Source organism: Budorcas taxicolor, chromosome 20, assembly GCF_023091745.1.
Source record: "Budorcas taxicolor isolate Tak-1 chromosome 20, Takin1.1, whole genome shotgun sequence".
NCBI lineage: Eukaryota > Metazoa > Chordata > Mammalia > Artiodactyla > Bovidae > Budorcas > Budorcas taxicolor.
The window spans coordinates 28,502,729-28,516,901 of record NC_068929.1 but is presented as its reverse complement, the minus strand read 5'-3'; the positions used below and the strand labels follow the sequence as shown (position 1 = coordinate 28,516,901).

At 36.9% G+C, this 14,173-nt stretch overlaps 1 protein-coding gene across 1 annotated transcript in view; it reads right to left on the bottom strand.

Moving 5' to 3' along the window:
• The window catches only part of ARL15 (ADP ribosylation factor like GTPase 15), a 461,663-nt gene that overhangs the window by 268,746 nt on the left and 178,744 nt on the right, over positions 1-14,173 (bottom strand). Inside the window, exon 3 of the mRNA XM_052659240.1 lies at positions 10,939-10,998. Within this exon, the coding sequence (XP_052515200.1) occupies positions 10,939-10,998 (60 nt within the window). The remainder of the gene's footprint in view (positions 1-10,938; positions 10,999-14,173) is intronic.

The following is a 14,173-nucleotide window of genomic DNA, read 5'->3' as shown; positions in this document are numbered from 1 at the left end:
GTTGAGTGGGTGTCTTTCTTTCATGGTGTTGATTTCCCTCATTTGTGGTGTGTCATGATTATATGCTTATTCTTTGCTTGAAAATCTGTTTGCCAGCTCTTCTGTTTACCACTGCCTGTTTCTAGTGATTAACAGGGGACAAATGGCTTGTCTCCCTTGTGTGTGGGCCTTCTAACCCACCTGGCAGTCAGTACATTACTTGGGCACTGCTCCGCCTCACTGAGTCTAGCACCCACACTCAAGGATTTAGTTTGTGGGTAAACACAGCTGCCATCCACTATCTAACACAAAAAGAAAAGAAAAATAAAGGCAGAGCTCCAAATGTAAAGTCCCAATTAACAACTCTGATAAGCTTGCTGATTAATAATCCTGATGAATTCCCCTTCTATCTCATATTTCCATTGTCTGTACCTCAAGCTTTATTTTGCTCTCCTTTTCTATTGTAGATTTAAATCTAGCTTTGCTATAGATTTATTATTATGTGTTTATTTTCTAATATTTTTGTCATTTCATGAGATTTTGGCAAGGGAGGGAGCATAGACACAATAAAAAAAAAAAACCTTTAATTTTCAATCATAAAAGCCCCCATAACTGTATTAAAATAATATGATAAAAAGTTTCACATTATTACCTCTCACAAGAATGCCATGAATATCAGCAAATTTCAAGACTAAAATGATCAAGCATTTTCAATAGTCTTTAGACAATACTTTGGATCTTAAAAAATTAAAAGAAACAAATATGTGACACCTCAAAAGCAAATCTAACCAGTTCAATTTTATTTGGCTCTGGCATATATCAGAGAATCAATCCAGCCTGATAAGTGATGAATAGCTACAAACATATTACCTCTTCAACAACTGTCAAGTTGACATTCCCATTGTAGGAATCTAGTTAAGCTATTTAATTTTTCTGAGAACTTTCATAATTGCTATAGCCAACATCTCTCTCTCTCTCATCAAAATATCCAAAGAAATGGGTTCAGAAGAGAGAGCATGTATGTGTGTATATGGCAGGGAAGAAACTGTATCCTCAGGGCCCAGAATGTAGTTAATATTCATTAACAATTCACTGAAATGAATTCAACAACAACAACAAAATAGTTTGCCTCTGAAGGATCTAACTTTACTCTTAGCATCTTGGGGAATAATTTGGCAAATTTCCCTTCAGCTTATACCTATGGATACATTTTATACTACATACAACAAACCCTTAAGATTACTGTTGTTCTTTTCAGTTCCTCAAAACCTTATAGTCCAGTATGGCAAATACCAGTAATTGAGTAGAAATTGCAAGTAGGATCATATAGAAAGGACAAAGAAGACAGAGGGAAAAACAGCCTAGGAACAGATGGGACAAAAGTCAGAGGTGACCGTAGCCTTGGTTTATGCTGGGACAAGACTGAACCAACCCCCCTGTAAACTCCTTGGCTTTCATCTCATCTGTTCCTTTCCCTAGACTGTCCTTCTGTTATGTCTTGTCCTTTCTGTACAACCAAATGGCATGTTGTGCTGTTATAATACTTCTCATGCATGCATGTGTCCTAAGTCGCTTCAGTTGTGTCCCACTCTTTGCAACCCTTTGGACTACAGCCCACCAGGCTCCTCTGTCCATAGGATTCTCCAAGTAAGAATACTGGAGTGGGTTACCATGCCCTGCTCCAGGGGATCGTCTCGACCCAGGGATTGAAACTATATCTCTTATGTCTCCTGCATTGGCAGGTGGGTTCTTTACTGCTAGTGACATCTGGGAAGCCCAGTACTTCTCATAACAGACTAGAATGCTTCCCAAAGTAAAGACCACAGTGACAGCACCTTTGTTAAGTTACTGTTAATTATTTTATGGACATTTGGTCTGCCTCACACTACTTTTCACATACAAAAAGAAAACTTTGAGATTTATTAAAATGCCTACTGTACGAAAAATAATAATAATTGACAAAGTCAGGGATAAAGGCAAGTAGAGGAAATAATCCAGTTAGAGACTGGCTCTATGGTTCTCAGAGACTGAGGCAAAGTAAATACTGTAAGTTTTTATATAAAAAATAAACTAGTTAAGCTATACCAAAAAACAGAACATTTATAAGTATCTCCGGCTGCTAGAAAAGAAAGTGGTGTTGGAAAAGTTAAATGCCTTGCCCAAGGTCCCCTGGCTTCTTTCGTTAGAGGAAAATACTGGTCTCTTGACTTCAGTGTTATTGCTGCAATATCACACTGAAACCAAATACACAGTGAAAATTAGTTGCTATTATGGTAACCCCTGGGAGAAACAGAGATACCTATTCCCCTGTGAGGGATAAGAAATTAAGCTAAGAACCCAACACAAATGTTCTGTGGGGAAGCTGGGTAGAGTGAGAAGATATGAAATGACCTGATCACCCTTAAAGAGGAAACAGTGGTGAGGCAGCAACCTCAGAGGCACCTAAGATCCCTACTGCCAGAGGGAGTGGGAGGTTTAAAGGGCTGGGAACCCAGTTTCTAGAACATTCTATACATGCACAGAGTCTTAGGAGAAGCAAATCGTTAAGTACTATACTGAACTATGACTGAGAAGACAGATTTTAAAAAACTTCCTAGGGCACAGGTCCAGAAGAAAACAAAAATTAAGGTCAAGTCTACATCAGCCAGTAACAGACTTCTGGGCCCTTAAACTCATTTATTTGGCTCTCCTGACTGTTTGGCTCAGTTTTCCCTGAGCAAGTGTAAAAAATGCTTGAACACCACCACCCTGGGATCCTGTTCAACCAATTCAGATAGCTGTGGCCTTTCAACTCACATCCAAGTGACTTGGCGTTGTACCAATATCATTTCCCCTAGTAGAGCCTAAGCGAGAGTACACAGCTCAGAGAGCCAGGAGTTAACTGGCTGTTCCCATTCCAGAAAGGTCTGGTTCTTTTCCTAGATAAGGAAACAATACTATATCAAGACGTTTCTATCATTCAGTATTACATATCACACTGGATCCACAACTATAAAAAGAGAATTAGTGGCAATACCACTGTCTATTCTTAAAGCATCTCTCTTGAGGCACTTTAGGCAACTGAACTTTACTTTTCCAGCCCAATCCCTTGGGAAATAAATACTGATGATTTATTAAAACTTACATCTTACAGATAAGAAAGACCAACAAAAAGAAGCTGAAATGCAGAAGGGGACAGAGTGTCTTGAGGCTACACTCTACTTGTTGACTCACATTTCTTCCTTATAGAAAAGGTATAGAAAGATCTTCCTTATACAAAAGATACAGAGCATGCACATTCACTCATATGTAGCTGACTGTCACTTACTTCACAGCCCAGTGCTAAGGGACTCTGTGGACCTGGCCATGTTTGGGCCCCCACTCTGTGCCGCCATGTTCCTTTGCCAGGGTCATGGTTTCCTGCCTTTTCTCCCATGAAACCCATTTTTGAAGATGTCTAAAACAGTTTTTGAACGGCAAGTTGTTTCCTCCTACACCAGCAAAAATCTAGGCAATTCCAATCGTCCCTTACAACAATGTGGCCATAATAACCTCTTCAAGTTTGTCTGCCTATAATCAGTCTTTTTTTAAAATATACAACCAATTTATTGGTTTATCGATTCCTCCTGTCTTTATAGAATAGCATGACCCTCCGAGCCAGCGGGTACATTAAATTTATAGTTATTGAGTTGCATTATTTTTTAGAAGGAGGCAGTAATGGCCATATAGAGGGAATAATCATAATATACAAGAACAGTGAGAATGCATCAGATAAAATTAAAGAGCGATTATTCCCTCAAAAGTAACTTAGTAAAAGGTTCTGAAAGAAGACAGCTTTATTTTGGTGAAAGACATCGAACGGCCTGGGTACAAAAAGCAGATTATAAGAAGCAGGCAGTAGTGCCCCCTGGGTTGCCTGTTAAGAAGTCTGCCCTGTACAGTTTCTGGAGAACTTTAGAAATGCAAATAACCTGGACAGATTAACAGCACCCGAAGATAACTAGCAGGATACAAAGAAACAGCACCTTTCACTATGAGGAGGCGTATTCCTTCAGGCAAACAAAGAAACAGGACAGAGTCAACATCTGTTTCATATAACAGCTTGGCTGCTGAAAGAAGCAAACTTTAAAAAATGGCTCAGCTGACAACCCTCAAAAACCATTCAGTCACTATTGCATGGGCTGAAGTAAATGGGTAAATAAACACAACTTTCACTTTCCATACTACCCTCACCGCCTTCCTCTAAAGAAAAGAAAGTGCAAACAAAAATCCTCATATCTTCCCTTTTGATTGGCAACTAACAGCAATGAATCCTCAAGTGTTAAAGATAGCTAACTGATTTTTAGCTTTGCCCTGCCTTCCCCAAAGTCAACTGGGAAGATAAGACAGCCAAAGAGTATATTGGGTGGGGACCCTGGCCAAGATAGGGGGATGGGGAAACAATTCAGACATAACTCATTAGAATATTAAAGGGAAGAAAACAAGTCATTTGGCAAAACCAACCATTTTTTGGTTGGTTCCAGAATTCAGTTCAAGAAAGAAAAAGCAATATTATGATGTCTGGAACCTTATCAATAAGTGGTAACAAACCAAATGTGTTAAGAGATGAAATTTTCCTCTCTGGATTCTATCAATTTGTGAACAAAATTTCAGAATCAAGAGAAAGCCATCTAAGAAGGTATAAAAATCTATTCGTAGATTTAAGAACTGGACATTTCTAAGATGAAAAATTATCAGTGCTGTGATGTCAATGCTGCGACCACTGCATCCAACTCAGTTAAACGCCAGATGCCTTGCTTACCTTAGTAATGTGGTTAAAATACATATCAAACAGAATGAAAGCAACTGAGAAGCACTAAGACAGACAAGAGATTTTTCTGGTGGAATCTGAAAACAGAAAAAGAGGTGATTAGGTGGAAAAGGACAAAAACATTTACTACTAACACATGTGCAGTGTTAACCAAGAATCCAACGAGGTCCCTTTCAGTGACTTTCAGGTAGAACACCATTCAGGAAAAGATCACTTTGTCTATGTGGGAGAGAGATATGACCACAAAGGATAAAGCAATCATATGTGATTTGTTTTATCTTCAGAGAATTTGGGATGAAAAAGGCATTATTTAAAGGTGCTTTTGTGGGGTGTGAGGGAGTGAGGGTATAACTATAATGAAAGTAAATCTTTCAGAAATATTAAGGCCAGACAGTCTCTAAGTACTCGACCTACATTAACTAATTTGGTCCTCACAAGGATTACATGATATAGGGACTATTAGTACTACAATTTACAGATAAGGAAACAAAGATACAGGAAAGCAGGCTTATCTGGAACCACAGTGAATGGCTGAGCTTAGAAAGAAGTCACTAGGAGGAAGGAAAATCCTTCAAAAGATTAATCTTTTTGTCTATCCAGGATCCTGCTTGGTGTCTTGCATAACATCCAGAAAAATAAAAATAATAGAACAAGACAAGCAGAGTAATTAATTAAAACTAAAGGAGAAAGGATTTAGATTAGTTTAAAAAAGACTTTCCAAATTAAAGAATATGCAGAAAAAAAAAGTTCACTGAGAGATACTAGAGAATGACTTCCAAAAGGATCAGAACAGGATGGTCTTAAAATAACGAATCCCCTCAAGTATGGAAGGGATTAACCCAGAACTTTGTTTTAGGCCTATAAGAAATATTTGACTTTAATTCAAGGAGAGAAGTTTAGTTCACGTTAAAGAGTCTCCCCTTGTGTTGATTAGGCAATCTATGCAGGGACTATGCTTGTGTTGACACTATCAGTTCAGTTCAGTTCAGTCGCTCAGTCGTGTCTGACTCTTTGCGACCCCATGAACCGCAGCACACCAGGCCTCCCTGTCCATCACCACCTCCCGGGGTCCACCCAAATTCATGTCCATTGAGTCGGTGATACCATCCAACCATCTCATCCTCTGTCGTCCCCTTCTCCTCCTGCCCTCAAACTTTCCCAGCATCAGGGTCTTTTCCAATGAGTCAGTTCTTCGCATCAGGTGGCCAAAGTATTGTAGTTTCTGCTTCAACATCAGTCCCTCCAATGAACACCCAGGATAGATCTCCTTTAAAATGGACTGGTTGGATCTCTTTGCAGTCCAAGGGACTCTCAAGACTCTTCTCCAACACCACAGTTCAAAAGCATTAATTCTTTGGTGCTCAGCTTTCTTTACAGTTCAACTCTCACATCCATACATGACCACTGGGAAAAACCATAGCCTTGACTAGATGGACCTTTGTTGGCAAAGTAATGTCTCTGCTTTTCAATATGCTGTCTAGTCTGGTCATAATTTTCCCTCCAAGGAGCAAACGTCTTTTAATTTCATGGGTGCAATTACCATCTGCAGTGATTTTGGAGCCCAGAAAAATAAAGTCTCTCACTGTTTCCATTGTTTCCCCATCTATTTGCCATGAAGTGATGGGAACGGATGCCATGATCTTCGTTTTCTGAATGTTGACCTTTAAGCCAACTTTTTCACTCTCCTCTTTCACTTTCATCCAGAGGCTCTTTAGTTCTTCTTCATTTTCTGCCATAAGGGTGATGTCATCTGTATATCTGAGGCTATTGGTATTTCTCCCGCCAATCTTGATTCCAGCTTGTGTTTCTTGCAGCCCAGCGTTTCTCATGGTGTACTCTGCATATATGTTAAATAAGCAGAGTGACAATATACAGCCTTGACATACTCCTTTTCCTATTTGGAACCAGTCTGTTGTTCCATGTCCAGTTCGAACTGTTGCTTCCTGACCTGCATATAGGTTTCTCAAGAGGCAGGTCAGGTGGTCTGGTATTCCCATCTCTTGAAGAATTTTCCACAGTTTATCGTGATCCACACAGTCAAAGGCTTTCGCATAGTCAATAAAGCAGGAATAGATGTTTTTCTGGAACTCTCTTGCTTTTTCAACGATCCAGCGAATGTTGGCAATTTGATCTCTGGTTCCTCTGCCTTTTCTAAATCCAGCTTGAACATCTGACAGTTCACAGTTCATGTATTGCTGAAGCCTGGCTTGGAGAACTTTGAGCATTACTTTACTAGCATGTGAGATGATCAGTAGTTTGAGCATTCTTTGGCATTGCCTTTCTTTGGGATTGGAATGAAAACTGACCTTTTCCAGTCCTGTGGCCACTGCTTAATTTTCCAAATTTGCTGACATATTGAGTGCAGCACTTTCACAGCATCATATTTTAGAATTTAAAATAGCTAATAGCTCAACAGGAATTCTATCACCTCCACTAGCTTTGTTCATAGTGATACTTCCTAAGGCCCACCTAACTTCACACTCCACTGTAACCACCAACATTTTCTAGAACTCGGCCTGAGCATATAATATGTATTCAGTAAATATTTCTTGACTGAATTAGAAAAAATAAAAGAGTATGAAAATGACAAGTTTATGGTAAATTCTGTAAGTTTTGGAAACTATCTAGAATAAGTGAAGACTCTGCTTCAGAAGGCAGTCTTGAAGAAATCAGAAGAGGAAAGCCTGACTACAGTACTAGAGTCACAATTAAAATGGAGGAGAGTTGACTTGACCTCTAAATAAAGAAAGAAAGACAGAAAATGAATAATAAAAGCAGCTGCAATGATTAGGGATAACATCCTACAGTTTTGAGCAGAGCAGAGTGTTCATGTGTAATCAATACAGTGTTAATGAAAATAATACCAACATGTGAAAACTTTAAATTGTTCATGTAATAGTGGTAGGAACAGCAGCAGACAATACCTGGGAGCACTTCTTCTGTGCCAGGCACTGGGTAAAACGCTTCATGTACAGGGTACCCTAGTTAAGAGCTAGATCGACTCCCAGAAATCCTTCTCCTAATAACTTTGAACAAACCACTTGACCTGTGTCTAGGTGTCCTGTGTCTCACTATCTGTCAGATAATAACAGCATCTACTCTCTAGGCATGAAGTTGCAAAGATTAAGTGAGAATGTGTACGGAAAGAAAATAGAAGAAATTTTAGAGTTCTAGAGTAATCGGAACAGCCTGATGAGTGGGACAGGTAAGATGAGGAGAACAGGTCATTCTCAAAATAGTGTAAACAGGACTCACCCATCATACCACCAGGCTGGATTGTCTCTTCGTGTCATTCTTTATATTTACTTCCCTCTTAATTTCATTACTTTCAAAATTAATTTCAAATATTGGTTTTCATAAATGTCTCTATCACTGAACCACAGGTCTCTTTTTAAATACTGTTTATTCCCAGTCCCTCGAATCATGCTTGACACACAAATAACTGTGCTAGAATGACTGCATGAACAGCAGGAAAAGATCACTTGAGAAAATTGCTATGAATGAAATTTATAGGAATTTTTAGGTGCAAGATATAAGAAATATCCTCATAAAAGGGAAAACTGATAACAGCATAGAAGTCTCTCTAATATAAATTAGGTAGTACACACACACACACACACACACACACACATCAGTGTGTGTGTGAACATAAGGTTTGCTGTTTATAGTAAGACCTACCAAAAGTGGCTTTCATTTAACTCCATTAGTTATTATTTCATTCTAAACCATTTCTTACTAGATAAGGAACACAAGCTCATGCTTCTTCCTATTTTGAAGAAGTAAGAAATGTAAGAGAGGTTAGGAGCAAGTGATGGAAAACCTTGGAACCATGTGAAAAGGGTAGAAGAAGGAATTAGAAGGGAGAAATGGGCTGGGCCAATCTCCTGAATTAACCCTAGGAGAAGCAGCAGAGCATTCCAAACTTCAGCAAGTTCGGGCTCTTAGTATCTGCCTACCTTTACACCTATCTTCTTGAGTTTCTTCCCTGATTTCAGAATCTTCGCCTGGATTGACAACCTGGTTGAATTCCGATTAACCTGTCTTCTGAGTTAACTCTCTACTGGTAAATAACACCTTCACATCTTCACACATTGATTTTAAAATTCTCAACTCTTTCCTCTTGAACTTAGAAATTCTTGGGTCAAGCAACTTCCTCTCAAACAATTTAATTTTAGGAGGTCATAATTTTCCCTAAAGGCCTCATATCTTATATTGGGATGAGCCTCTTGGGATATAAGATTTACCTAAATCCTATGAAAACTATACTCTCTATGTATGTTAGTCTGCTTTTCATGCATTCTTGGCTGATCTAGGGCCCAGTCCTACCCCAGGTAGAGGAGGTGCTCAAAAAAATATTTGTTGAGTAAAGGAATTAGTGAGTAAAAAGTCAAAGACTGAACTTCCTCCACTGCTTGCTTCTAAGCACACAACATAGGATACACAACACCTCCTGAGATAGCCTCTCAACTGAAAACAGCTATTAAATTTTCAGGGGTAGAAGAATCAGTGCTTAAGGGAGTAATCTGCTCTTCAACACCACCTGCCAAGCACCACACATCACTAGTCTGAAACCAATGTATGGATCCCAACCCTGAAGCTCTATCGTGTACCTACATCTCTCCATTTCATCATGCAAGAGGCACAACTGAAGTATTTCCACCAAACTCTATAGTATCCTCTCCATTGTAATTTCCATTTCAGTAATTGCTAGGGCATACACAGTTCTTCCAACAAAATTAAACCCTGCTTGAGAACAGATGGATTCCCACCTTATATACCCCTTTCCTCTAATTTGATCTTTTGAACTGTACTGAGTTTCAATGGCACAGTTAAGATTATAATAAATTCTGCACTTTAAAAAAATTGTTAAGATGCATTATACATTTTTATATCATTGAAGTAAACATCAATAATAAACATCTTAATTAATCAATAGTTTCTTACATCTGAGGGTATTTAATAAAAATTTTGCATCTAGCCTAGTAATAATATTATTAAGTATCAGTAATATTTAAAAATAATAGAATTCTCAAACCATTCAATTTGATTCCATGGATGTTTATACTATGTTCTCTGAAGCCACAAAGTAATATTAAAATATTTAATACAAGTCTTACAATTTTTGCACAGAAAATTTTTCTATTATAAGAACACTCATGTTTTATCACTTTTTCAGTCAAAATGACAAAACCAATGTCAAAGAAAAACCAGAATTTATCAGCCATAGTTTATTTTAAATATTAATACTACTAAAGTCAAAGTGGCTATAAAACAGACTGACAGAAGTAAACTTGGAAAGATCAGCCAATACATCATTATATAAAAATAAGAAGGCATAAAAAACTATTAAGATGGCATAAGGTCTGGGTTTTAATTTCATCAATCTAATAATAGATCACAGAATGAGCTTAAAAAAAAAAAAAACAGAATAAGGTCAATATCACAAAGTGGTTAAAGAGATGGAAGAGAATTCTCTTCTAAGTCATTAAACTCACCCATACCATACTGAACTCCAGAGGACTTATCATTTTCCTATGCCATTAGAGACCTTAGCAGGTTCATTGAATTGACTGATTTCTTTGTTAACCTACTTACATGGGTTAAGACCCTGACCGACATAAAATACAATCAAAAACATCCTAGACAGAGAGTGCAATGAAAGACTGAGTGATGTACAATTTGGGGTAAAGCCTATCCAATAAATGTGCTCGACCAACAAAGAACCTATTGGCAAAGATTTATTATCAGAACAAACACATGCTAAAAAGATCTAATACAATAAAACCTGCAATAGGAAGACAAACTACTCTAAAATACAGTTCTTTGCATAATGTATAGCTTTTTTCTATGACTATATTAAAACTCTTCATTTTTTCCATTCAAGAATAAATGTCGTAAGAGAAGCAAAACCATGAGTATAAAGTATGAAATGGTACTAGCAGTGTAGCACTACATAAATAAACATACATTATGTTTATGTCAGTTAGAACTCAACTACCTTTAATAGATATAAAGAAAAAAAATTTCTAGGAAACGTATTATCAAGAGAAAAGGTAAAAATAAGTCACCTTCTAGAATAATACCTCACCATCACGTTCTAATTATATGCAACACATTAATATGAACTTAGTAGAAGTTAGAGTCAGACATAGAAAAGATATATGATATACCTCCAAGTTCTTTTACATTCAAGATGGCATTCTGGAATGGCACTGCTTTTATACTAAAACCTACAATTAGAAAACAATAAACAAAGAATTAGCAACTTAACTTTTAAAAATGCATAAGATTCTCAAATTCTCTCTTTTTGGCAGATGAAGAACTATTTTTCATCGCTCATATTTACACCAGGAACACATAATTTTCAAGATAAATTATAACTTAGTATTATCTTCTATCATTTTGTAAAATATAGTTGTATGCTACAGCAAAATATAACTCTTTTCTTCCAAATACTGCCTCATTCCTTCATACATAATAGCTCTTTGTAAATTTTACCAGTTGTGAGAAAGACATTTGAAAGTATAGAGAAACTCCAAAGAAAATATTAAATTTACCATGATCTTTACATCTAATTCCTAAAGTTAATTTTCCCTCACATATAACTTAGCAACCCTAAAGTATCTAAATTATAACCATCTTATATTGGAGTTACATAGTATTTATGTTAGTATTTTCTCTCAAGGACATGGTTAAAGTCATACATAAATTTTTCTTAAATGTACAATCATAATTACCCATTTATGCATTTTATAATGCATTTAATAAATGTCTTTTGTTATCAAAGTATATTCTGCATATAGTGCTATGATTAATTCTGTATTTAGGACTTAATTATCATAATCTAAGACAATCAATTCAGGTGTAAGGTGAATGTACATTTACCTATACACACACATACAAATACATATACTGAATATTTCTGAAATGATCCATAAGAAACTGGAACAAATAATGGGGGAGAACAAGGTATAAATCTTAAATAGGAGCAGTTCTTTAGTTTCATTTAAATGTTTTGCATAAACACTTCTTTTTCAATTAAAAGCTCTACTACTTAAAAAATGTTTTTTAATAATTTAAAAAATATTTTTAATTGGAGGATAATTGATTTACAATGTTGTGTTGGTTTCTGCCATATATCAACATGAATCAGCACAGGTATATGTCCCCCTGCAACTCTTGGGCCTCCCTGCCACCTCCCACCCCATCCCACTACTCAAGGTTGTCACAGGGCACCAGGTTTGAGCTCCCTGCATCATACAGCAAATTCCCACTGGCTATCTATTTTACATATGGTAATATATATGTTTCAATGCTACTCTCTCAATTCGTCTCACCTTCTCCTTCCCCCACCCTGTCCACTATTCTGTTTTTTATGTCTGCATCTCCATTACTGTCTTGCAAATAGGCTCATCAGTACCATGTTTATAGATTCCACATATATGCATTAATATATGATATTTGTCTTTTTCTGACTTCACTCTGTATACTAGGTTTTAGGTTCATCCACCTCATTAGAACTGACTTAAATGCATTCCTTTTCATGGCAGAGTAATATTCCATTGTATATAGGTACCATACCTTCCTTATCCATTCATCTGCCAATGGACATCTAGGCTACTTCCATGTCCTAGCTATTGTAAACAGTGCTGCAATGGACGCTGGGGTCCAAGTATCTTTTTAAATTATGGTTTCCTCAGGCTGTATGCCCATTAGTGGGACTACTGGGTCATATGGTAGTTTTATTCTAGTTTTTTAAGGAATCTCCATACTGTTCTCCATAGAGGCTGTATCACTTTTCGATCAACAATGCAAGAAGGGGACTTCCCTGGCACTCCAGCGGTTAACACTCTGGGCTTCCAGCGCAAGGGGCACGGGTTTGATCCCTGGTCAGGGAACTAAGATTCCACATGCCATGTGGCACAGCCAAGAAAATATGAAAAAATAAAATAAAGACTACAAATTGAAAAAAAAAAAAAAAAAACACACACACACACAATGCAAGAAGATTCCCTTTTCTCCACATCCTCTTCAGCATTCATTGTTTGTAGATTTTTTTGCTGACCGGAGTGAGGTGATACCTCATTGTAATTTTGATTTGTATTTCTCTAATAACTAGTGATGTTGAGCATCTTTTTTTGTGTTTATTGGCCATCTGTATGTCTTCTCTGGAAAAAAAGTCTGTTTAGGTCTTCTGCTCGTTTTCTGATAGAGCTGTTTGTTTTTCAGGTATTGAGCTGTATGAACTGCTTATATATTCTAGAGATTAATGCTTTGTAGGTTGTTTCATTTGCAATTATTTTCTCCCATTCTGAGGGCTGGCTTTCAATCTTGTTTGTTGTTTCCTTTGCAAAACCTTTGAAGTTTAATTAGGTCTCATTTGTTTATTTTTGTTTTTATTTCCAGTACTCTAGGAGGTGGGTCAAAGAGGATCTTGCTGTGATATATGTCAAAGAGTGTACTGCCTGTTTTCACCTAAGAGTTTTATCATTTCTGGCCTCCCATTTAAGTCTTTAATCCATTTTATTTTTGCATATGGTATTAGAAAGTGTTCTACATGAAAGAAAAACTAGCTGTCCAGTTTTCCCAGTAATGTTTATTGAAGAGGCTGTCTTTTCTCCACTGTATATTTTTGACTCCTTTGTCAAAGATAAGTTGCCCTTAGGTGCATTGGTTTATCTCTGGGTAAAAGCTCTACTAATTTTTAAAGCTTACTGAGTAATTCCTGAGCACCCAATAGATTTAAGGCGTTAAGCATTATTTAATACATACAATTACAAGATAAATAAGACACAGTCATCCTTTCAAGAAACTGTCAACAAGGTAGAAGGGAAAACATACAAATACTTTCATTGAAGCAAGTGCTAGAAAAGTTAAAAAGTGCTGAGAAAGGTAAAAAGATATAAACTACTACATGTGTAAAAACAATTCTTTTACATGGTTTTGTTTTACTTTATACATAAACAAGTTAATATGTGCCTTGTTATATACTCCACTCTATTATTGCCACTCCTCTGTTGTATATTGCCCTAGAGCTTTAAGAGTCTATACATTGCCTTCTACCTAGGAGTCAGAAGCTCTATGACTGTGGTCAACTTACTAGCCTTGGTTTTCATTGTTTGTAAACCAGGATGATAGTATCTACGTCACAAAGTTGTGATAATGCATGTATTATCTTTATCATAGAGCCTGGTACAAATAAGCATACTACATAAAACTGCCAACTTTATATTTCAATTGATGCCATGTTGATGATTTAATCATTAGGTACACATATTTTTTCCCTACCTGGATATATTATAGACTCCTAAGACAGAAATTCTGCTGCTCATTGATTAATCTAAGTACTTAGTTGGAGCCATGAGTGTTATCACCGAATGAAAAGTACCTTTGTTGGAGTTTATG